Below are 24,964 nucleotides of genomic sequence, written 5' to 3' on the forward strand. Positions count from 1 at the left end.
GAACATAGGAAAGTTAAGTCCATTCTACTATCTTTCCTATTCCTATACCTGCTCCCTTCCTTTCATTTCCCTTTGTCTAATCCACTAAACTGTTCTTCCCCTCCCACACTTGTTGTGTGTTAGCATCCGCATATCAGAGAGAACATCCAACCTTTGGTTTTTTGGGGATTGCATTATTTCACTTAGCATGATTGTCTCCAGATCCATCCAGTTACCAGCAAAAGTCATAAGGTCATTTTTCTTTATGGCTGGGTAATATTCCATAGTGTGTATATATCACATTTTCTTTATCCATTCATGTAGAACAGATTTTTCTGTTGTGCTGGGGATTGAACTCTCATGCTAGGCAAGAGCAAATTTTTTTTTATTTGTTGATGGACCTTTATTTTATTTATTAATATGCAGTGCTGAGAATCAAACCCAGTGCCTCACACATGCCAGGCAAGTGCGCTATTGCTGAGCCCCAGCCCTAGCCCAGCAAGAGCAAATTTAATTTAACTTGCTAATTTATGTGTTGTTCTTATTGTGCCATAATATCAATGGAACTTTTGTACATTTATTGTTTCTTGACTTACTTCACAGCTGTACCTAGGACAGTTCTTCTCAGATACCACACTAAGATGGCATTATGGGGTAAACTAATGATATGAATAGAGGAATTTATAAACAAAAGTACCTGTTATTCAATTTTGTAATACCTGTGATACCCACCCTCAGTTAATCACAGTCATAATTTACTGTAGAGGTGAAGGGAGGAGAAACTCAGCTGAAGTCAACTATCTCAGGAATTCAGAATTCTTAACTTGACTCAGGGTCCTACATAATCCAGTACTACTTAACTTCAGCATTATTTTCTTTCATTTTCCAACTCTGGTCTAACTATACTCCAAATAAAATTAACTGCTTTCAGTCGATCAAATGAACCATATTCTTTTTGTGCCTCAGTCCTTTGCTTCTGCTGATCCTGCTACTTAGAACACTTCTCCTGATGGTCTTCCTGGTCAGCTTTCTCTTAGCCTTTGGATCTCTTAAATGTTATCCTCTTTGGGAAGCCTTTCTTTACCCTCAAATATTAATTTAGGTGCCCTTCTTATTTGCTTCCTTTGTCCTCTGTACTTATTTTCATAATGGCATTTATAATGCCACATTGTCACGCTTGTTGATTTGTCAGACCTCCACAAGGAGCTCCTTGAGCCCTGGGACTGTTTATCATTATTGGATCCCCAGTGCTTACCGTGTGAGCTGGGTATGTACCTCAGGGCTAGAGCACTTGACTAGTGTATTCAAGGCCCTCAGTTTGATCCCCACAATCACACACATAACAAAACAAAACAAAAAGTTATTGGGAAAGGGAAACTTTTCTTGTTCTATCTTATGTCAGTTTAAATTTTAGGCTTGGCCACAGCTCAAGAGGGTAGAGAAAAAATTTTATCTCCTCTAAAAAATCAATTTAGAGGGCTGTGGTTGTGGCTCAGAGGTAGAGCGCTAGCCTACCATGTGTGAAGCCCTGGGTTCGATCCTCAGCACACATATAAATAAAATAAAAATAAAGATATTTTAAAAACATTTAAAAATATCAATTTAGAAAGTTCTAACCAGTATTGTTTCTTCAACTGAATAGAAAAAAGCAGAGCCTGATGCTTAATAGATGTAAATATGTCTTTAATTAGCTTGTGCTGCCATAATAAAATAAAACAGACTGGGAGGCTTAAACAATAGACATTTATTTCTCATAGTTCCAAACAAAGATGCCAACAGACTTGATTCCTAATGAGGGCCTCTACCTTCTTGCTGTATGCTTTCATATGCCCTTTTTTTGTTTGATCCTGGACAAAGTCCCTTTTTATAAGGGCACTAATCCTTTCATGAAGATTCTACTTTTGTAACTTTGTCTAAACCTAATTCCCTTCTTAAGACCTCCTCTCTGAATACAATCACATTAAGGATTAGGGATTTAACATAAATTTGGAAGGGGTACAATCAATTCATAATATGTTCCATGATAATTATTTTTCTGAAAAGTGTGTATATGTATGCATATATAATATAATAAATGTAATATATATAATAAGTTTGAAAACCACTAATCTAATCAATAATGAGGGGCTAAAGTATCACACATTGTCCTTCTTGTCCCTGTATTTGGGATGGGTAAGGCAAAAGAATATTGGTATAATTATTTCCCCAACTGTAAATGATAGTGAAGAAAATAAGCCCCTCCCTTTATTTTCTATTCTGAGGCTGTATTATTTATTTGAAATTTCTCTTCTTGCATATGATTCCCTCTTTATATGGAAATAGCAAAAATTCTAGGGATCTGGAGGTGAATTATATTTGGATTAGCCATTTCCCCTCCTGTGCTCAGAGCCCATGTGTTGTTTTCTTATTGTCCACTAGGTGGTACTAGGAAGGTCCGATGTTTACAAATTATCCTATCCACAGATTGTACTTGTTTTCAAAGTAGCAGATTTATTCTGCTAGATTATCTTTTCTCTTTAGGCTCCCAAGCATTTCAGGAGAGAATGTCTAGATCTTGTTCCCCTCCCTAAATATAACCTAAATGAGCAAATTGAGGATTGAGAATATGGGATCAAGAGAGTACATTTTTGGGATTAGGTATGTAGCTCAGTGATATAGTACTTGCCTGGAATGTATGAGGCCCTGAGTTTGACCTCAGAACTGATTTGAAAAAAAAAAAAATACATTTTTTTGGGGGGGATGTCAATTCTGCCACCTGTCAATGATCAGGAATGCTTTCAATTTCCCCCTGGAATTTAAAGATACTAAATTGAAGTGAAAGGGATAGAAGTCATACTCCAAAGTGAATAACTAGCTATGTCAGGGTAATAGAAATGGCTGAGAGAGGTAAAAAAGGCAAAATTAAGGGATCTCTTTCTTGGTTCTCTGGTTTGAATATGTCCCCAAAGTTCTCGTGTTGGAAACTCAGTCCCCAATGCCATAGTGTTTAGAAGTAGACCCTTTAATAGGTGATTAGGTCAAGAGGCATAAGCCCTCACGAATAAATTAAGGCTATTATTACAACAGTGGTTTAGTTATTGAGGGATTTGGTTTCTAATAAAAAGGGGATTGGACTCCCACCTTTCATGTGCTCTCTTGCTCTTCCACCTTCCCTCATGACACAGCATGACAGCCCTCCATCTTGGACTTCCCAGCCTCCAGAACTGTAAGAAATAAATTTCTTCTTAAAATTCCCAGTTTTGGATATTCTCTTAGAATAAAACAAAATAGACTGATTATTGGAAAAGCAACATGTCATGAAGATTGAGTAATTCAGCATTTTTTCCCCATTTGTTTGCTTTTGTTTTTGTAGTACTAGTGATGGAACCTAGGTCCTTGTGCATGCTGGGCAAGTGCTCTGCAATAGTTTGGATATTGAATCCCTGCATCTCAAGGGCCAATGTATTGAAGGCTTGGTCCCCAGTCCATAACACTATTAGGAGGTAGTATAAACTTTAAGAGCTGGAGCCTAATGGAAGGAAGAAGATATTGAGAATCCCCACCTTTCCTCTTTCTCTCTGTTTCCTGGCTGCCATGAGGTAAGGAGCTCCTCTGACACAAATTCCCTCCATGTTGCAAAATGCCACCACTGTCCCAAAAGCAAAAGGACCAGGCAAACATGATGTGGGACCTCTGAAGCTGTGAGCCAAAATAAACCTGTCTTTATAAGATGATTTATCTCAGGTATTTGTTATAACAAATAACAAGAGAAAGAGAAAGCTGACTAACACATGCTCTACCACTGAGCTACAACCCCAGCCCTGGAAGACATTTTTTCAGGAGCCTTCCTTAGGCCAGGAGAATACAATGTTGCCTAAGTTTTGGTACCCCTTTTCTAGAAGCTCAAAGAAAACAGATGTAAACACCCAACTTGATATTCTATTAGGGGCATATACAGGGTGCTCTGAAGGAGAACAGGTATCACTAAATCATGTATAAAATTGGGGATAAGGAGGTGGAGATTAGAGCAGGCTTCCCAGAGGAGATGACATGCTGTAGGCTAAAACTGAGTCTGGAAGGATGAATAGAAGATCTCGAACATCCTAAATCCCTACCCCGCAAGGTTATGTTTTGCTGAAGTCTTGGCAATTTAATTTACTCCTGGGATTTCAATAGTTACCTTTGTGTTAATAACTCCCAATCTTTTTCTACCCCAGTCAGCTCTCTAAAACCCACTCATCAGATTTCTCTCTCTCTCTCTCTCCCCCCGCACAGGCAAAGTACAGACTATTGAAAATGGAGGTAAGAGTAGCACTCTCTAAGGTAGAGTGGAGAGGACCAACCAAGAAAGAGAGATTCAAGGTCTTATTTGCGTGGTGGTACTTCAAATTAAACTTGTCGAAAACCAAACACTGAAAGAAGCCTGAGGGCATGAGGTTTTATGATAATTATATATTTTTTATTCTTATTTTCATTACCTAGATATATTATTTACTTTTTTTTTTTTTGGATACTGGGGTATGAACTCAGGGGCACTCAGCCACTGAGCCATATCACAGTTCTTTTTCGTATTTTATTTAGAGACAGGATCTCGCTGAGTTGCTTAGTTCCTTGCTTTTGCTGAGGCTGGCTTTGAACTCTCAATCCTCCTGCCTTAGCGTCCGGAGACGCTGGGATTACAAGCGTCCAACACTGTGCCCAGAGCTATTAGTTACTTCTTATATGGATTACTGCAAAAGAACTGGCCTCAAACTCCTATCTCTTCCTACCACACACACAATTTCCCAGGATTCCTTTTTTTTCCCCCTTAGAATCAGAGACTGAACCCAGAAGTGCTTAAGCACTTAACTACATCCCCAACCCTTTTTAATGTTTTATTTTGAGATAGGGTCTCACTAAGTTGCTGTGGGCCTAGCTAAATTGCTGAGCCTGGCCTCAATTTTGCAATCCAGACTCCCAAGCAGCTGGGATTATAGGCTTGCACCACCATACTCAGCTCCCAAAATATCTTTTTTTGTGTGTGGTGCTAGGGATTGAACACAGGGCCTTGTGCATGCAAGGCAAACACTCTACCAACTGAGCTATATCCCCAGCCCCCCAAAATATCAAAATATCTTAAACACTGATTTTCCACATGGTTTATCTCCTTAAAGTCCATTGTGGTATCATGTTGTTGAACAACAATCTTTAGTAGTCCCTTTTGTTTCTAGTCAATGGAGACCAAGCTCCTTCATTGAATAACCAGGCATGTAATATTCTGGTCCTCAATTGCTCTTTTAACTTTATACTTCATTATTCCCATGAATGCTGCCCCCTGCCCTGTACTGGGGACCAAATCTGGGAGCATTCTGCCTCTGAGCTACATCCCCAACCCTTTTTATTTTGAGACAGGGCCTTGCTAGGTTGCTCAGGCTGGCATTGGATTTATGATTATCCAGCTTCAGACTACTGAGTAGCTGAGATTATAGGCATGCATTTTCTATTTTTTAATATTTATTTTTTAGTTTTAGTTGGACACAATATCTTTATTTTATTTATTTTTATGTGATGCTGAGGATCGAACCCAGGTCCTCTCATGTGCTAGGCACCGCTGAGCCACACTCTCAGCCCCCATAGTTTATGCTTTTCTACCTCAGTGTTTGAGAAGCATTGATAGATTTGATAAATGTTTAATGAATGACTATAGGAAGCAATGAACAATGGATGAATACAATTTTTGAAATTACAATTTGTGAAAGCTCATTTCTGCTGGAAATGGTGGCACATACCTACAATTCCAGTGGCTCATGAGGCTGAGACAGGATAATTTCAAGTTCAAGGGTACAATCCCCAGTACCAAAACAAACAACAAAAAAGGAAACAATAAAAAAAATCTTCTTCCTTATATTTGTAAGGTTATACCCTATCTAGTCAGAAGAACAATTCTAATTTTGCTTTCAGTACATGACCTTAATCTAAGCTAAATTTGGTTTCCCATGCTCCTTCAGTTCACCCAACCTGACTGCCCTTTTTACTTGCTTCTCTCTCTCTCTCTCTCTTAAAGATGAGTTGTACTAGGTTGCCCAGGCTGTTCTTGAACTTGAGATCCTCCTTGCCTTATCCTCCCAAGTTGCTGGGACTACTACAGGCATGATTTGCCTTTTCTAGCTTCTCACTTGCTTCTCTTTTACCGCCCCCCCCCCCCCCTCCGGTCTGGCCACCACTGTTGGCTTGCAGATCATTTCTTCCTGATATTATTGGTCACCATGGCTACTCTGCTCAGTAGCCAGTTATGCTTTGTGGCTAATTATCAAAAGGATATTTTTTCTATCTGTTCCAACTCTTATTTTCCAAAGTGAAATCTTTCCTACCAGTGTGCTCCTATCCTCCTGATATATGGATTCCTTTTTGACGTTTTAAAACAGTTTCTTGCCAGGCATTGTGGTGCACACCTATAAACCCAGTAACTTGAGAGGCTGAGGCAGGAGGATTGTGAGTTCAAAGCCAGCCTCAGCAACTTAGTGAGGCACTAAGCAACTCAGTGAGACCCTGTTTCTAAATAAAATACAAAAAAGGGGCTGGGGATGTGGTTCAGTGGTTAAGTGCCTTTGAGTTCAATTCTGTACCAAAAAAAAAAAAAAAAAAAATCAAAACATTTGTTTCTTCATTCCTTTTTCTTTTGGAGAATTTTTTGGCAGACACAACATCTTTGGCTTATATGTGCTGCTGAGGATCGAACCTGGGCCGCACGCACGCCAGGAGAGTGCGCTACCGCTTGAGCCACATCCCCAGCCCCTCCTTTCTATTTCTTGAACCCAGGACCTCATGTATGCTAAGGAAGTACTCTTCTGTTGTGCTACCCCAGCCCAGGGCTTTCTTTTTGAAGGTAGGCAGACAGTTATGTATCATTTACATTTATACACACACAGGATAAGTAGTTTTTAAGGAATCAGAAGCAGCCAGGTATGGTAGCACACACCTGTAATTCCAGGAGCTTAGGAAGCTGAGGCAGGAGTATTTCAAGTTCAAGGCCAGTCTCAGCAATTTAGTGAGGCACTAAAGCAATTTAGCAAGACTTATTCTCAAAATAAACAATAAAAAGGACTGGGGGATGTGGCTTAGTGGTAAAGCACCGTTGGGTTCAATCCACACTACAAAAATAAACAAACAAACAAAACTTGAACTTATTTCACAGCTGAGAGGCATTGCTCATTATGCCAAAGCTGCTCAAACTCAAACTGGAATTGTGCCCTTTAGCACTTAAAATACTGTAGCTCTTTTTTCCTCACTATGGGTAGGATACATTTGTACAGAGCCTCAGCCCTTCCCCATTGTCAAATTAATGAACTCAGTTTTTAAAACATTGGTGAATGCCCAAAGCCTTCTACCTTCATATATATATATATATATATATATATATATATATATATATACATAATACACACACATATTTTATTGTTGTTACAGGGATTAAACATTGAACTCAGGAGCACTTAACCACTGAGCTACATCCCAGACTTTTTTATTTTTTATTTTGAGATAGAGTCTCACTGAGTTGCTTAGGGCCTCACTAAGTTGATGAGGCTGGCCTGAACTTGCAATCCTCCTGCCTCAGCCTCCTCCTCCCTCCCTCAATCAATAATCACTAGGATTACAGGTGTGCATTATCACACCCAGCTCTCCCTTAAGTAAGTTAGGGGCAACATAGAGCCAAGAAGAGCTTCTCCCTACATGCCTCCCCATTAAAGGCAGTCCCCAACAATCTTAGCAACCCAACAACCATCTCTTCAATTGCTGGTCTGGCTAAAACAGAGCTCCCTTAGGTCTCCCTCCCCCATCTAGTTAATACTCTCTTCAAATAGAAAAGTAAGTGCTGGCCTAATTCCCTTGCAACTCTCTGTCAAGCCCTTTCCTAACAAAAAAAAAAAAAAAGAGGCGGGGCAAACAGATTTTCCAGGCCCATGATGGTCCCCAAACATCAATACGAATCTGTTTCTTAGGGTCACAGAACAAGACCAAGAGATCAAAATGCTGTTCCACATCCCACCTTTCTTTGTCATAACAATAAAGATCAGATTGGTTTTCATTAAAGAAATAACTCCCATTCCCAGAAGGACAAACCCCCTTATGCTATAATCATTTTACTGTCATCCCAGAAGCCAAGAGAACACTGAAACTCTTTATTTGTCATCTCTTCTTCTCCTTTTTCCAAATAGCAAGAATTTTCCCCTTCATGAAACAGGCACTGTGCTGCAGAGGCCACCAGCAGAGGCCTCCAGCAATTTCCAGGGGTGTCCTGTGGAATGGCACCCTTTTGTGTGAATCAAAGAAGGGAAGTAGATCTTGGTTTCCTTTATACTTTGGCAGAAACCGAAGAACTTCAGGATTTGGGTCTGATGTTTTCTCAACTGAGCTGATTCAGCCAGTGCTGGGGCGGGTATGTATGTGAACTGCAGTGTATAGTCTGAATGCCAGGAAACGTGCACAAGATGGGGTGGGATGCTGAGGAAGTTTGGGGGATCATGGGAAGATAATATGTAGCCCAGCCCCTGAGTCATCTCCACGCCCCTCCCACTTTCCTGATCACTAACCAGTTCCAGCTGTGCACAGTCCTGGACATCACTTCCCATATGACTACTTATGACTAATTAAAGGAGTGTGTGTGTGTGGGGGGGGCACTCTTAAAAACAGAGGTTTCCAGGGTAACAGCCTTCCACTGGCCAGGGAAAGCTCTCTCTTCTCTTGAACTCCCTCAGGGCTTTCAGGGGACAATAGGCCAGATGCTAAGGCTGGGTCTGGGTCAGCCTTCACACTCAAGTTTTTCTTCCCTTCAGTTCTCAGTTTCAGGTCCTGGACTTTCCTTTTATATATTGGAATGTCCAACCCCTGCGCGCCTCCAGAGAGTAAAAGTGGCTGTTTGAGGGAGAGTAGATGAGAGTTAAGAGTTTGGCTTCTCCTAAGCCCAGAAACCTCTACACACTTTGACTCTCCCTCCACCCATAGCCCCATGGTCATTAGAAAATACCCTCAGAAATCTCTCTACTCACCTCTGTTATGATTTATTTTATTTTATTTGGTACTAGGGATTGAACCCAGAAGAACTTTACCATTGGCTCATATCCCAAGCCCTTTTAATTTTTTATTTTGAGACAGGTCTCACTAAGTTGCCAGCCTTGCAAAGTTGCTGAGGATGGCTTTGAATTTGCAATCCTCTGCCTCAACTCCCAAAGTCACACCCACCTCGATAAGGTTTAATTTAAAATACTCCCCCCCACCCCGCCCCCTTGAGTACTGGTGATTGAAATCAGGACCTTATACATGCTAGGCAAGCATTCTACAGCTGAGCAATATCCCCAGCCTTTTTTTCTTTGTTTGTTTTGGTACCGAGAATTTAACTCAGGGGCACTTGACCACTGAGCCACATCCCCAGCCCTATTTTGTATTTTATTTAGAGACAGGGTCTCACTGAGTTGTTTAGTGCCTCGCCATTGCTGATGCTGGCTTTAAACTCGTGATCCTCCTGCCTCAGCTTCCCGAGCTGCTGGGATTACAGGCGTCCCCAGTCCTTTTAAAAATTTTTATTGTTATTTTGAGACAGTGTCTCACTAAATTGCCCAGGTTGGCCTCAAACTTGAGATCCTCTAATCTCAGCCTCTAGAGTAGCTGGGATTACAGGCATGTGCTATCACACTCAACTTACAAATATTTCTATGTGAACTCTTCTGCCATGATTGTGGGCAGAGAGGTAAACCAGTGTGTGGGAAGGGAGTAAGCAAGCCAAAAGAACCCAGTACTTTCCCCTCTCCAGTCAAGTTCTTTTGGGGGGAGAGCCGGGCCACATGTCCTATCCCTTTGCACACATCCTGCATCTCCCCCAGAGAGAGATGACAAATTCAGAGGGGAAAATGAGCTGGGTCAGCCTGTTTTAGGGGGAGGGGTCTGGCAGCAGGGGTGGTCATGACACATGGTGGAAGTAGAATTAGTCATGCAGTTCTTGCATATATGTCCAGACTGCAGCTACCAGCTCTAGGGAATTTTGTTTGGGTGTCTGTGGGAATTCCCTGGAGGCTGAAAAGTGTTCTGCAAAGATCACAGCTTTAGAGTCCATGATGGCTGCTTCCTAGATGTGTGAGCTAAAGCAACCCATTTGAGAGACACTCCTTTTTTTCTGTAAAAAGTTGATAGTATCATTACACAGGGTTGTTACAGAGATTTAAATAAAGTATTTGGCAGTTTTTCGCATTTTACTCTGCCCTGTCCTGGCTCCCTAGTTTCTAGGATGTGTTTGGGCCATCCCAGGCCACAGTGAGTGATGGAGTGGGTGGTAGAAAGAGGGAGAAAAGGGATGAGAAAGAGCCCTGCAGGGGGCCAAGCAAGAACTAGTCCCCAAACTACATCATTTCCTTGGTGCACCAGCCTTGATGGCCTCTGTCACTCATTGCTCAGAGACTCTTTGTCCTTCCTTGCCCTTTACCGGTCATTTGGGACTTAGTCACCCATGTTACCCAGTTGGGTACTGGGTAGGTCAGGAGACAAGGATCACTGAGGGCAGCAATATGAGTCAGGAGTATTCTCCACTTTGATTCTGGAGTGTAGAGAAGGGGCCAGGAGTGAGGTTTTACTGAGAACATGAATTCAGTCACCCTTGCCTCTATTCCTCTGCCTATTGCACTGTGCATTTGAGTAATATGCAAATGTTGTGTGAGGCATAAGTGCTATTGGAAATTTCACTAAAGAACAAAGCTCTAAGTGTCAGTGTGGTATCTGGATAAAGCTCAGATTTTATGGGGTCAGCAGAGGAATTTGAATATAGGCCAGGCCAGTTGGAGCTCCATGTCCTTGTTCAAATTTCCTTCTCTGGATCTTCATTTCCTCTTATAAAAACAGCCATGCTGGGTAAGGTGGCACACCCCTGTAACTCCAGCTACTTGGGTAGACTGAGGAAGCAGGGTTGAAAGTTTAAAGCCAGCCTGGGCAATTTAGCAAGACCCTGTCTCAATATAAAATTAAAAAGAAAAAGGGCTTGGAATCTAACTCAGTGGTAGAATGCTTAACCAGCATGTGTGAGGCGCTGGGTTTAATCCCCAGTACCCCTCACGCCCCAAAAGGCAAGAGTGGTGGCTCATGCTTATAGTCCCAGCTACAGCTGGAGCTTAAGAATTCAGGATCACAGCCGGGCCTAGACTTTCTCTTCCACAGGCGGCCGCTTTTCCGGGTACCTTGAAGCATCAGGGTGGGTAGTCACCGTAGAGGCAGGCAGGGACAGCGCTGCTCCCTGCACCTGCCAGGGCAGGGCTTCCTGAAACTGAGTTCATTCTTTATAGAAATGTGAACACTGAGTTTATTTTAAAAAAATAATAGTAAAAATAAAAAAAAAAAAGTCAAAAAAGAGAAAAGGAAAAAAAACCACAGAGAACAACTTACATGTATATAGGTCTTGAAGTAAGTGAAGTGGTTGCGATTTCTTTTGTTTTGTTTTGGGTTTTTTTTTGTTTTTGTTTTTGTAGAAGAGATTTGAGATGGTACTCTATTCTAATCAAAAATAAAGTTTTGTAGCGGGGAAAAAAAAAGAATTCAGGATCAGCTGAACAACATGGCAAGATCTTGTCTCTCCTTTTTTTTTTTTTGGTACTGGAGATTGAACTCAGGGGCATTTGACCACTGAGCCATATCCCCAGCCCTATTTTGTATTTTATTTAGAGACAGGATCTCACTCAGTTGCTTAGGGCTTCGCAGTTGCTGAGGCTGGCTTTGAACTCGTGATCCTCCTGTCTCAGCCTCCAGAGCCACTGGGATTACAGGCATGCACCACTGCACCAGGCTAAAGTCTTGTCTATTAAAAGAAAAAAAAAAAAAAAAGGAAAGAAAAAAGAAAAGGTCATAATAACCCTACCCTTACAGAACAGTTGTGAGAATTAAATGAGACACCGTATAAAACATCTAACATGATAGTAGATATGCTTAAATGTAAGTTTTTCTTCTTTTTCATAGCATTCAAGGCCTTCTCTAAACTCTGGGTTGCAGCTACGTGCCCCTCCTCCCCTATTAACTTAATAAAAGTCTATTGGGCACTGTCTCTCTAAAGCACACAGCTAACCTGGAGTAGACACTAGTGATTCAGTAGTGAATGAAGCAGCCCTGACTCTTTGGACTTAGCATAGCAGCCTTTCAGCTCTTTACTGCCACTTGACTGGCACAGTCCCTGTTGTTACTCCAGCTGATTCTTAGTTAGCCTTCAAAGCTCAGCTCAAAGACTGCCTTTCCAGTTCTAGGTTCCCCTCTGCCTCACCCTATCTGTAAGCTCTCCTTCTTCGTGCCCTTGCTAAATCCCATCCCACTCCAATATTCAGGGCTCATTAAATACTTAAAATAACGACTTTTTATAAAGCAGACATACATGGGTTCAAGAGCGATTACATTCCCAACTTGTTCTTGGGTACAAAGAAACTGAGACTTCAACCTTGATTCCTTCACCTGAAACCCAAACTATCTCAGTTGTTCCCTACCTTTTTGTTTCTGTTTATTTATTTTTCTTATCCAAAAGCTGGAAGACCTACTGGGAGTGACAGTGCATGCTTGTAATCGCAGCGGCTAAGGAGGCAGAGGCAGGTGGATCACAAGTTCAAAACAAGTCTCAGCAAAAAGCAAGGTGCTAAGCAACTCAGTGAGACCCTGTCTTGAAATAAAATACAAAATAGGGCTGGGGATGTGGCTCAGAGGTCCAGTGCCCCCTAAGTTCAACCCCCTCCTTCCCCCAAAAAAGAGCTGGAAGACTGAAAGGTTGAAGCCAAGGGATTGCTGACCCAGGGTCCCTGGAGCACAGGAATGTCTCACTTGAGGTGACACCCTGATTTTATTCCTAGTCTCTCCTGAAATTTTGCTTCTCATCCTGCCAGGAGGTCCTCCCCAGGGCAGTATGAAAAGTCTCCAAGAGGAAGGGGGTGTTAGGGGCTGTTTTGGGCTTCTGCTTTCTGGAAGGGCAGGGGTTAATGGTGAATTGCAACATATCTCTGGGCTGAGTCACCTCCCACTGCCATCCCCCATTCCCCTCAGTTGAAGTTTTATAAAGAGGACCAAGGGCTGGCAAGTGAAAAGAACTGAAGTTAAGAACCCCTTGTTTAGCCCTGCTCTTCCAGGCTTCTAGAAATCTCAGGTCAGAGGGCACCGACAGCCTCTGGAGCTCTTGTCTGGTGGCACCATGAACTGGCAGCAGCTGTGGCTGGGCTTCCTATTCCCCATGACAGTCTCAGGGCGGGCCCTGGGACCTACAGAGGAGGAGGCAGCTATGGTGAGTCCCTTGGGAAAGAGGGACACAGGCCAGTGGTTACCACTCCATAGTCCCATCCAAGCCTCCTTCCGCCCTGCCCTTCAGCCTGTCTGCCTTTTCCTTCCTTCCTCTGTTCCATGATCTACCCTGCCTATCACTCGCTGTTCCTTTTTCTCATTCCTTCTGAACCCCTTTTCTAGGGCACCTTTCCTTTAGGCCTTCTGTATATTTCTCCCCTTGTCCTAATGGGCCCGTTAGGTCACTTGGAAGATTTACCCTGAGTCTAACCTTCTTTTTACCCTGCTTTCCTCCACCCCACCATAGGATTACCTGTTACAGTATGGGTACTTACAGAAGCCTCTAGAAGGACTTCATCACTTCAGGCCAGAAGATATAACCGAGGCCCTGAGGTGAGAGTTCAAGGCACATGATTTCTAAGTTGAGATTGCAAGTTCTTCTTCCTCTTCTCATTCTTTCCCTCTTTCCAGGCCCACCTCTGCCTGATACAAATCCATGATAAGGATCTATCAGATGGGTGCTAGCATTGATAGCCCAGTAGAGCATGGGATGAGGTGTGAATTCAAGATGAGTATACTTATTGGATCTTCCTAGGCCCAGAGTGCTCCTTTGGAAACTTCACCCCAACATCACATTCAAAATACTAATATTTTACCTGTAAAACTATGAATTGAGTTGTTGATATGACTGCCCTTGAGGACTTTTAATTCAGCATTTATTTCTATTTTGTTATTTTCTTTTATATTTTGCTAATGAATTGTTTTTCTTTGTGTTTAGGTCCCTTGAAAAGCCTGTAGATCCTATGATAGTTCATAGGTAGATGAAATTGTCCCAAAGCAGGATGGGCTGGGCGGCAGGTCCAGCAAGGCTGAAAAGGACCGGACCTGGTGCAGAATCTGGAGAGCAGGGGTAGAAAATTTTCTAAAGCAGTGGGGCTGATCACTTCCCTACAGCAGGAGAAGGTTAGAAAAGTACAGGAGTGGGGGAGGGAAGAATAGAAGTTCATTAGATTAAATAGATGAATGAAGGAAAGGGAGGAGAATGGGAATAGGAAAGACAGAAGAGTGAATCAAACATAACTTTCCTATGTTCATATATGAATACACGACCAGTGTAACTCCACATCATGTACAACCACAAGAATGGAAGTTATACTCCATGTATGTATAATACGTCAAAATATACTCTACTGACATGTATATTTAAAAAGAACAAATAAAAATAATTCAAGAAAAAAAGAAATTACAGGAGAAAGGAAGGCTATCTTTCTAAAAAAATATATTAAAAATGGACATATGAAATTACAGGGTTGTCATTTTACAGAAGAGAAAGTCCCAGTTATGAGAATTGGAAGCTAGAGTGACCCAGTCTGCTTTGGAGATTCTGTGCCACTCTTGGTCACCACATTGGGCATTCCTAGTCATTCCAGATTCACCTGCCTTGGGGAACCATTTCTCTCCCTCTTTCTAGAGCTTTTCAGGAAGCAACTGAGCTGCCAATTTCAGGTCAGCTGGATGATGCCACAAGGGCTCGAATGAGGCAGCCTCGTTGTGGTCTGGAAGACCCCTTCAACCAGAAGACCCTAAAATACCTGCTGCTGGGTGAGGGATGAACCTGGGAAAGGGAGGGAGAGGAGAAAATGGTGTAGCTCTGGTACGTGGATGGCATTGGGTCAGCCTGAATCAGCTCAACGTTGAATGGATTATCACCTGGTAATTACCTTGCTATCGTATGCTAGAGGGATTGTGAGTGTCCATTACACAGGGGTGCTCCCTGAACTTGGCAGAAGGATCTGTGTTTCTAATTTAGTGAAAGATCTGCATTTCCAATCTGTTTTCTGGTCTCTTAAACAGGCCGCTGGAGAAAGAAGCACCTGACCTTCCGCATCTTGAACCTGCCCTCCACCCTCCCACCCCATACAGCCCGGGCATCTTTGCTTCAAGCCTTCAAGTATTGGAGCAATGTGGTCCCCCTGACCTTCCGGGAGGTGCAGGCTGGCTGGGCTGATATCCGCCTCTCTTTCCATGGCCGCCAGAGCACTTACTGCTCCAATACCTTTGATGGGCCTGGTAGGCACCAGTTCTCAGCTCTCATCTCACAGAACTCTGAGATTACCTGTGTCTCCTTGAGCCAGTGCCTCTAGAACCTTAATGTTCAGGATGCCCCTTATGCCTGCCTGTACCTTATGTTCTCTGATCCCCTTCCAACATTCCCCAGGGTACAATTGGTCACCTACCTGGGATCTTACCAAGGCTTTTCTTTGAAGGTTATACCTCCTTCCTTGGCTTAATTTCCCTTATCAAGGCACACCTGAGAGAGAAATGGGTCAGAGAGAGAGAGAGTGGCTGGAGAGGAAAAGGGACTGTGATGGACATCTCTGAGAGATTTGGATAATGACAGGAATCTGAAAGAAGTGTTCAAGAGATAGTGACTAAAACTGGAGGAATTTTAAGGGAATGGAGTGATTAGAATTTATGCAGGCAGGGATGCTGCTGTGTTCTGGGCTCTGACTTCCTTCCTGTCCTCCTTTGCCTTTATCCAGGAAAGGTCCTGGCCCATGCTGATATTCCAGAGCTCGGCAGTGTACACTTTGATGAAGATGAACTCTGGAGTGAGGGGACCTACTGGGGTGTGAACCTGCGTATCATTGCAGCCCATGAACTGGGCCATGCCCTGGGACTTGGGCATTCCCGATACACCCAAGCACTCATGGCCCCTGTCTATGCTGGCTACCGGCCCTACTTCAAGCTGCATCCTGATGATGTGGCAGGGATCCAGGCTCTCTATGGTCAGTCTCTCTCCCTAGTGAGTATGAGGGTCAGTTGGATTAGCATCTCTCTAGATTTGAAGAGACAGGTCTGGCTTCTATGGAGGGAAATGGCTTGATTTCTTTCTCTTCCTACAGCCCAGTTTTTCAGACTTCTTCATTTTCAGGAATAGTTTCTCTTTGACTCTTGCTTGTCTAACCCAGGTCTCTCTCCTCTCACACCTGTTCTTAGAGACAGAGAATACATATTCTAGTAAATGTCCATCACCATTTCTGGTGCCTCTCAAAACTAAAATGTCTCTTGCAAGGATATTGCACATCACCAAGGAAAAGTCCCTAGTATTCTTTTTCCCCCTCTCTGTGGGGCCACTGAGCAGAACTTACAATGGACAGGTGGAGAGGTCAGGTGCTGTATGTCTCTCCCAAGCAAATATTATTTTACTTTGTAGGTAAGAAGAGGCCAAGAGATGAGGAAGAAGATATGGAGGTGCCCACTGTACCCCCAGTGCCCACGGAACCTGGTCCCATGCCAAACCCCTGCAGTGGTGAACTGGATGCCATGATGATGGGTGAGACCCTTCCCCTCAAGGATGTAGGCAGACAATGGAGGCAGCTCACTGATCTTGAGGCCTAGATAGATGGTAATGACATGAGACTACAGCATGAGCAATGGAGGTTAGACCCCAGGCAGGTATTGGTGACCAAGGAAGAAGATATGTATATAAAAAGGGAGGGTTCAGAGCCAAGTTAAAAGGGGACCAAGCAGGTATTTATTGAGGTTGCCATACTCTAAGGGCCATTAGAACACTTCTGGAAATGCAGCAAGATAGAATTAACTAGAGGGTCTATTAAAGAGGGCTTTATACCTGGTTGAAGACAATTAGGAGCCCACTTTGGGGTAGGGCATGAGACTCCCAAGGAAGAATGGCTATCTGCAGAGCTTTTGTTTTTGTTGATTGGACCAGAGATAAAATACTCTAAACAATAAAGGAGAGGCTGAGCACTGGGTCCTCTTTCTCTGTCTTTAATTTTTTTACTTGAATTAAAGTTGAATGGATTTTTGAAGAATTTGCCTGTGAGCAGGAGGGCAGATTAGCAGTCTACCTGAGACACCTACAAGTCTTTGTCTTTTTTTTTTTAATCTTTATTTTATTTTATTTTTGTATGTGTTGCTGAGGATCGAACCCAGGGCCTCACATATGCTAGGCGAGGACTCTACCACTGAGCCACAACCCCAGTCCAAGTCTTTGTCTTTTTGACGGTGTCTTTTGCCTTGCTGATGACACTTTTGTTCTCAGGGCCCCGTGGGAAGACTTATGCATTCAAGGGGAACTATGTGTGGACTGTGACAGATTCAGGACTGGGGCCCATGTTCCTAGTGTCTGCTCTTTGGGAGGGACTCCCAGGGAACCTGGATGCTGCTGTCTACTCTCCTCGAACACAATGGATTCACTTCTTTAAGGGTAAGGGGGCTAGTTGCAGTGTCTTACTTAAAGAAGCCATAAAGGGAGGGGGAGTTGAGAATTTCTGAAAGGGTGGAATAGAGGGACCAAAAGCTATCACCTGACGACAGAAGTAACTTGTTCTTTCCTTATATACTCTCAGGAGACAAGGTGTGGCGCTACATTAATTTCAAGATGTCTCCTGGCTTCCCCAAGAAACTGAATAGAGTAGAACCTAACCTGGATGCAGCTTTCTATTGGCCTTTCAACCAAAAGATTTTCCTCTTTAAGGTATAAAGTTCGAAGCAAGAGCAATCCTTTCTTAGCAGGGGTGGGCTTATACTTAAAAGTAAAGACTTGCTCTTAAGGGAGACCTACTGCTGTTGTGGTGGGCGGAGGATAAACCTCTGGTGCACTCTCCTCATCCTTCTCTTCTCCCTGTCTACTTGACAACCAGGGCTCCGGGTACTGGCAGTGGGACGAGCTGGCTCGAATTGACTTCAGCCGCTACCCCAAACCAATCAAGGAATTGTTTTCTGGAGTGCCAGACCAGCCCTCAGCAGCTATGAGTTGGCGCGATGGTCAAGTCTATTTCTTCAAGGGGAAAAAATACTGGCGTCTCAACCAGCAGCTTCTGGTAGAGAAAGGCTATCCCAGAAATACTGCCCACAACTGGATGCATTGTCATCCCCAGACTCTAGGCACTACCCGCTCAACTGGGGACAACACTTCTTCAGCCACAGGCATAACCTTGAATACCACTTCCTCCACCATGGAGACCACCTTGAATCTTGACCACTCACCCACAGACACAATCTTGGATATTACGACCTCAGCTATAAACTCCACCACCCTTTCACTTCCTGCTAATGTCCCCTTCCAGAGGCCTAAGACCTAATCAAATGTCTGCTCACTGGAACTACATAGGTGCTGGGGTCCTGCCTCAGAGGGGTCCAGGGGGTCCTGAAGGATGAGTGGCGTTGGTGCAAGGGATGGAGTCCTTTCTTAGACACAATCTCCAGAGAGAGAACTGTCAGCTGCTTTCTCTCTGTCTCCTTTTATTTTATTTTTTCTCATCATTTTGGATACAGAATCATTAATAAAATGCGTCATCAATTTACAATCTCCAGATTTGACATTCTCTTATTTAACAGATACCAAACTATGTAACCAGACTCTATGTCTCCTAACCTGTCATTAACCTTTAAGTTTAAAGCACACCTGTACTTAAGATCCCATCTAAAAGTCCCCTTAATAACAATCTTATATTCTAAAAGCATCTAAAAATGCCTACATTTGTTCTCATAAAACTGGTTGAGCTGCTTTCTCAGAGAGTTTCCTTTTTCCTTAGTCAAAGTACACCAGTTCTTTACTAATCTTTAACTAAAGGACAGGCTCTGCATGTCAATCCCCCTGCCGCTAACATTAACTATGCTTATCTTAAATCCGTATGTAAAGGAGGGTCTATTAGAAAGAAGATATATTTTTACTAACCTTTTCTCCCCTGGATGAATACCATATCCTATCCTTAATTAAATAGGCTATATATGGTGGGCTTTGTGCAATAGGCATGATAACTATCTACTTAGGCTTGAGAGACTGAAAATATGAACTTGGATTCTTGGTTGATATAATCAATCATGGTGCCTAGAGTTCCTATAACATTTCCCAGAATGACTGTTGATATTTTTCTGTTTTGTTCTCAATGTCCTGAGAGATAGTAAAACAGCCTTTAAGTCATGAACCACCTGTTATATTCTTGGCCATCTAGAATTTAAAGTATACTCATGCCTTCTGTAAGGCTGAGTATAAAATAAAAAGTCCCAATTACATAAAAAAGGGTTTGGTTTCCCACAAGTGCAGCCTTGCCAAATACTTGCCCTCCTCACTTTGACCTTGTCAAGACAGTGGGAGGTGGAACACCTTCACCATACAGATACTACAGAAGGATCATGAACCATGGACCTCAGTTCCCTAAAAGTTTCATCTGCTTCTTTGCTCTTTCTTCTCTGCTCTCCTGGGAACTTCCCGTTAACTCCAGCTCCATCCATTTTATCTTTCTCTTAGATAGCAGTTCCAGCTGTGTTATGTGGAAGACAATGGTGGAGGGAGGCCTCAGTCAGGTCTTTTCCTGACAGGTGGCAACAGCTGGGGAAGCTGGATACCTGGGTCCTATTCTCCTTAGATAAAGTACAAGAAAACAGCATAGTCAGTAAAATGAACAAGGGCTTTGGAATTATTGAGAATCACATTAATTTGTTTGTGACTTTGGAGCAAGCTAATTAGCCTCATTGAATCTTAGATTCCCAATCCTGTAGGGTTGTTGTGTTAAATGACAATATTCCATATGGAGTGCTTGGCACCAGTGTCTTGCACATTTCTGTTTAATAAAGGCTAACTCTACTGGGTGTAGTGACACATGCCTGTAATCCTAGCTACTTGGAAGGCTGAGGAAGGAGGATCAGGATGGGTAGTTCTTCTTCTAGCTATCTGGGTGTGTAGCACCTACAGTGGTCTATCCATCAAGGGTACCCCTGGTCAGATATTTAGGGAACAGAAAAATTTTTAATGTGGCTATCTCTTTATTTTGGGGTAACAGAGTAAGAAAAGGGCAGCAACAGTAGAGGCCAGTTATCATAGGTTCAGTTTTCAATGCCATTTTATTCACATGTTCCCATGTTCTTCCTCCCTCCCATCATAGCCTTGCTGCCTAGGGGAGGGCTGTGTCTTCATGCTATCTAGGAAAACAGGGATTTGAGAGACTGAAAACATGAACATGAACTTGGGCAGGAGAGTGAGAGTAGGGAGAGTTAGAAAGGGTTAGTGGCTGGTACAAAATTCTGGTTACAGAGAAAATGAGTATCATCCACAGTGAGAGGCGGGGAAGGCACTTGTCTCCCATGTAGCCCTGAAGACCAGACTCTTTTGGGCAAAAGGGCAGGACTCTCGTATGAGGACAATGCTCTCTTCTTGAAGCAAGAAGCCAGCTTTTGGAGAGTCTGGTGCTGAGGCAGGTGCTGTGATCTTCCCAGGTTGAGAAAAGGGGGATGGTGCTCCCCACTGAGGTAGGAGAAGGGGGCTCAATCTATGGGAGCCAGGGGGCAAACCCTTCTAGAAACCCAACTACCCCTTAAGGAGGAGCTCTTTTGTGTCATACTTTCCATTAAAAAGCTATCACATGCCTTAGGAGGCTCCCTGATTTTCTACAGGTCCTACAAAAACAAAGCCCCTTATTTTAACATTTGTTATTTAACAAATAACCTTTTAAATACTGAAACAGTATTTAAAAGGTTATTTGGGTGATGGCTCTCCTTAGTTTGGAGGGAATTGGGGAGTCAGTATCTCTAGGGACCAAAGTACCTGTATTATTGGTCAGAGGTTGTTGGGGACCGCAAATCAAGATGGCGCCTGTCAGTTTGCTAAGAGGAGTGGTTTGTGAGGCAACGCCACCGAGCCATTAAGATGATGGGGATTCCTTATTGGCTGACTGCTGTATCTAGATGATGCTAATGGAGTCAAGCTGTGTGTAATCAGTTAGGTATATATACCTCTGCTGTTTTGCAATAAAGCGGCTCCGCTACCTTGGGTGCCCGCTACCTTGAGTTCCCGCTCAGTTCCCGCTGAGTTTCCCCACAATAAAGCAGTTCCTGCTTCAACCTTCAAGTTGCTTGTCACCTCCCGGTTATTTGGCCCAGCTGGACTGTGGCAAGAGGTAGGTACTCTACTTCCATTCGTCTCCCCTCCCCATGAGATTCCTCTGTGTCTGTCCCTGAAATACATCCCTACAAGTCTGGTCTGGAGCACAAATCCCATCCCAAGTCCAAGAGGTGGGGAAGTTTGTGTGTAGGTTCTGTGGGCCCATACTAAGGGCAGGAGCATCAGCAGAGGGTTAGGTTTGAATGGGAGCAGAGGGTGTGGTGAGGGGTAGAGTGGAACCACAGTCAGAATCCAGGTTCAGGATGGTATAGGGGGCTGACACCTGGATGCTTGGTCCCAGCTGGCGCTCTTGAAGACTCTGGAGATAACTCTGAAGGGGTACAGGGCAGAGAGGGCAAGAGGAGGAACCTGGATCAGAACACTACTCCCACCCTGACCACCTCCATATGCCCTCTGCCACAGTGGCCCCCCAGGCTGTCCCATTCTTCCCACTCACTGGAGCCAGACTGTCAGCAGGGCTCCGGGTATTGGCAGGCAGCTGGCGCCGATAGCTGCCCTCACATGGTCCCACCCCAGATGGAGTTCGGTGCCACTTGGCCTCTTGCTGATGATGGATCTGAAGAAGTTGGAGACGCCTTCGCTGGTGGCTCAAGACCACTGCTTAGGAGGGAGTAATAAGGACTCTAATCGTTTTTAGGCCCTGAATCCCACCCCCAAATATAGTCACTCTACAGAAGCCCATTTAACCTTCTTCTTAGGGTTCTCTCAAGGCTCAGCTTCCCTTCAGTTGTTGGAATTCTCCTATTTTTCCCTCCTGGACTTCCCTGGGATCCTCTCCTTTCCTCTCATACCTGTCCCAAATAAGTCTTTGTTGCATCCCCTGCCGATTTTGCTTCTGATTTTTACCCTGAGCTTCTTTGGCTACTTGTACCCTAACTTTCCTTCATGCTCTGCCCCATTTACTTTGGATATCCTCCCCGATCCTTGTCCCTCAAGTGTTTTTCTCCCCTTCCCCCTCTCAAGTCTGAGAACTGGGGACATGAGTAAGCACAGGCTGGCTGTTTCTATACCGCAATACTAACTCACCGTTGGCGTGGCCTCCATGTTCCTCAGCCATGAGCTTCCACTGGGCCAGGGCCCCAAGAGCCCCCAAGGCTGGCCAGGTCCCCAGTAAGACCCAGCTATACCAGCAGAGAGGAGACAAGGCTGGAAGTGCTTGCAGGCGTTGGCCCAACCGACTGCCCAGTGACAGCCCCTCCAGGAAGTAGTCAGCACAGGCCACGAGCACTGCAGCACCCAGCAAGGCTGTGCCCAGAACTGTGAATGGACGTGGCCACCGAAGCGTGAGCAGGGCTCCCAGTAATGCCAGCCCCACCAGCCCCCCGGCTGGCACCCAGGCTGATGGGGGCTGGTAGATGGGCTCAGTGCTCAGCAGAGCCCCAGCACCCAGGGTCAGACCTAATAGGAGACCAGTCAGGAAGAGCCCAACACTGCGAACTAGCATGGTGACCAGGCCGCAGAGGAGTCCGATGCCCAGTGCGATGCCTGCGCTCACCTCCAGGCTTAGCTGTGTCTCCAGCACCTGTTCCTTGTGGCACAGCAGGAAGATGACCAGAGCTCCAGACAGCAGGCCCGAGAGAAACATCACTGCCTTAAAACAGCGGTAGCCTGGGAATGGAGGCAGGAAGTACTGAGAAGCAGAAAGGAGGTTCTACAGGGATGCCTGTGGTGAATTGTAAGAGGAATGATTAACCAGAGGAGGAAGACAGGAGCACCAAGGGGACCTCAAAGAAAGGGGGGGAAGGAATAAATTTGGGGAGGAGAAGCATTCAGGAACTGTGAGGAGACGGGGGTGGAGGTGGGGATGGGGGTGGGGAGTGGGGGTGGGGGGGAATCAGGAGATACAATAGATGTGTTGAGGAAAGAATAGGAAGGTCTAGTCTTTCCAGGGATGGCATATAAGAAGAAATTGCCCACAGGCTGGTTCAGGTTTCTGGTAAAGTCTGAAGCATGGAAGATAATTTGGGAATGGAATTTTGAGGTAGGAAGCAAGAGGAGAGAAAATGATAGACACCAGAGATCAGAGCTGGATGACATGGGCAAGGGGGAAGGATAACAAGCTGGCAAGGGCAGCATGAGCCTCTCTGAAGGTAGGTGTTCCTTGATAGAGGAGGTGAGGTGGCCCAGAAGCAAAGAATAAAATTTGCATCATCCTTGAGGGTAATAGTCTTGGGCAGCTGCCCCCCACCGACCTTGGCCCTGCCCTCACCGAAGCAGCAGTAGATGATTCCAAAGCAGCAGCAAAGGGCACACACCAGGGCAGGTGCTAGTTCAGGATTGTCCTGGGGTTTCAACACACATCTTGGGTCTGGAGGCTCTGGGAGTTGTTGATTAAAGGGCCTGGGGTCAGATGTCACAGTTAAGGGCAGCAAGGCTTTCTCCATGATTGAAGAGAACGTGGTCATAGAATGGAAGGTTGGTGTTGGCTCCTCTCATCTATCCATGCATGTCTTAAAGGGTTGGGAAACCTACAAGGGGACAGGGGTAGGAACTCAGGCACCCATGGATCTTGAGGACTCTGTACCTCTTTTTCTGTTGAAAAATGGCCAATCAGAAGAAAGAATGGCCTTGTCGGGGTAACTAAAGAAATCTACAGGACTGTGTTGAGGGGAGCAGGATGTTTCTTTCCTACCCTCTGGAAAAAGGACACTAAATAAAACTTAAATGAAAATTTTATAATGAGCTTTTGCCCTGCCCCACACTCCCTGCCCAGTTTTTCAGGGTCAGTGTAGGAGAATTAGGAAGCCCTGAGTCTTTGGAAAGCCCTAATGGGACTGGGGGCTAAAGCAGCCTGTTTCGGCTAAAAAGAAAACTTGCCTCTGCAGCTGGGACTCAATACTACCACACTGGATTGGGAAGGGTGGGGTTAACGGGGGAAAGGGTGGAGGAAGAGGAGAGAATGAGTCATGGTGGGGTATCTGGACAGCTGCTCCAATCCTAGGGAGCAGGGAAAGAGGGAAAAAATAATCTCCCCAAAAGATACCAAAAGAGTTTGGGACAAGGAATTAAGCAGAGACAGTCACCCTCAGTTTGTCAGGGTTTTAAAGCCTTGGCTTCATGCTGAGGTGGAGTTGTTGGGGGGAAGGATGTGCAGCCACAGTTAAAATCCCATGGCCCTATATAGAATAAGCAGGCACTTTGCCCACAGACATCTCACATCCTGGTAGCCCCTTGCTCCTCCCTAAGAACACTGAAGACATTTTTCACACCCTTCCCTTCCCCCAGGGATATCAGGGCTGCCAATGGCATTTGAATACAGATCCTGAAGGGAGATCACCAAGGAGGAGTTGTCATTTGGGGTATTGTGGGATGGCATGGATGCAGGCACTTTCCTTCAGCTGTCTTTTGGACATTAAGGTCCTAACAGGCTGAGAGTTGGCTTGGAAAATTCCTTTTCCTCAATCCGTTTATAAGTCTGGGACCCTAAACAAGGGGAGGTTGGGGAGGGAAGGTTAGCTACTCACCACCCTGCCAGGACTCAGGAAAGGAGCGGGGTGGAAATGCTTTCCTATACTCCCAGCAGCATCCTAGCCCAGAGGTTCAGACGTTGGGATGGGTGTCAGGCGTAGGCACCCCCAGGGCCACTGTTCTTTGCTTCCTAAACTCTTGCAAGTCGTAGCCCAAACCCTGTGAGCTAAATGCAACTAGCTGGGGGGGGGGGGGGGTTGGTGGTGGAGGAAGGGGACAGGGTGTGTGTGTGAGGGGGGAGTGACATCACGTGGCGGGCCCCTCCAATCCTTTCCCCTGCGTGTGGGAAGATCGAGTTGCTAACTGTTCTAATCCAGGATCAGGACTCCCAAAGATAGCAGGAAAGGG

At 44.6% G+C, this 24,964-nt stretch overlaps 2 protein-coding genes across 5 annotated transcripts; one reads left to right on the top strand and one right to left on the bottom strand.

The window, feature by feature from the left end:
* The first annotated feature begins 13,001 nt into the window (after positions 1 to 13,001).
* Mmp19 (matrix metallopeptidase 19) lies at positions 13,002 to 18,554 on the top strand. Of its 2 annotated transcripts, XM_027928704.2 has the most exons (9): positions 13,002 to 13,225; positions 13,529 to 13,614; positions 14,693 to 14,823; positions 15,076 to 15,291; positions 15,765 to 16,010; positions 16,439 to 16,558; positions 17,288 to 17,452; positions 17,595 to 17,722; positions 17,889 to 18,554. In XM_027928704.2, the coding sequence occupies exons 1-9, from the start codon at positions 13,136 to 13,138 to the stop codon at positions 18,327 to 18,329; spliced, it is 1,623 nt and encodes a 540-aa protein (XP_027784505.2). In that variant the 5' UTR covers positions 13,002 to 13,135; the 3' UTR covers positions 18,330 to 18,554. The 2 variants fall into 2 exon arrangements, with proteins under 2 accessions (XP_027784505.2, XP_027784506.2); XM_027928705.2 differs by lacking the exons at positions 13,002 to 13,225; positions 13,529 to 13,614 and adding an exon at positions 13,805 to 14,184.
* On the bottom strand, positions 18,554 to 24,790 carry LOC114088010 (transmembrane protein 198-like). Of its 3 annotated transcripts, none has more exons than XM_071609787.1 (5): positions 24,613 to 24,790; positions 23,358 to 23,616; positions 22,175 to 22,756; positions 21,585 to 21,748; positions 18,554 to 19,611 (listed from the first exon to the last, which is right to left on the bottom strand). In XM_071609787.1, exons 2-5 carry the CDS (start codon positions 23,551 to 23,553, stop codon positions 19,495 to 19,497), a joined length of 1,059 nt encoding a protein of 352 aa, XP_071465888.1. In that variant the 5' UTR covers positions 23,554 to 23,616; positions 24,613 to 24,790; the 3' UTR covers positions 18,554 to 19,494. The 3 variants fall into 3 exon arrangements, with proteins under 3 accessions (XP_071465888.1, XP_027785356.2, XP_071465887.1); XM_027929555.2 differs by lacking the exon at positions 18,554 to 19,611 and adding an exon at positions 20,073 to 21,458 and having other exon boundaries at positions 21,585 to 21,745; XM_071609786.1 differs by lacking the exon at positions 18,554 to 19,611 and adding an exon at positions 20,073 to 21,458.
* Between the last annotated feature and the right edge of the window lie 174 nt (positions 24,791 to 24,964).

Source organism: Marmota flaviventris, chromosome 3 (genome assembly GCF_047511675.1).
Source record: "Marmota flaviventris isolate mMarFla1 chromosome 3, mMarFla1.hap1, whole genome shotgun sequence".
Taxonomy (NCBI): Eukaryota; Metazoa; Chordata; class Mammalia; order Rodentia; family Sciuridae; genus Marmota; species Marmota flaviventris.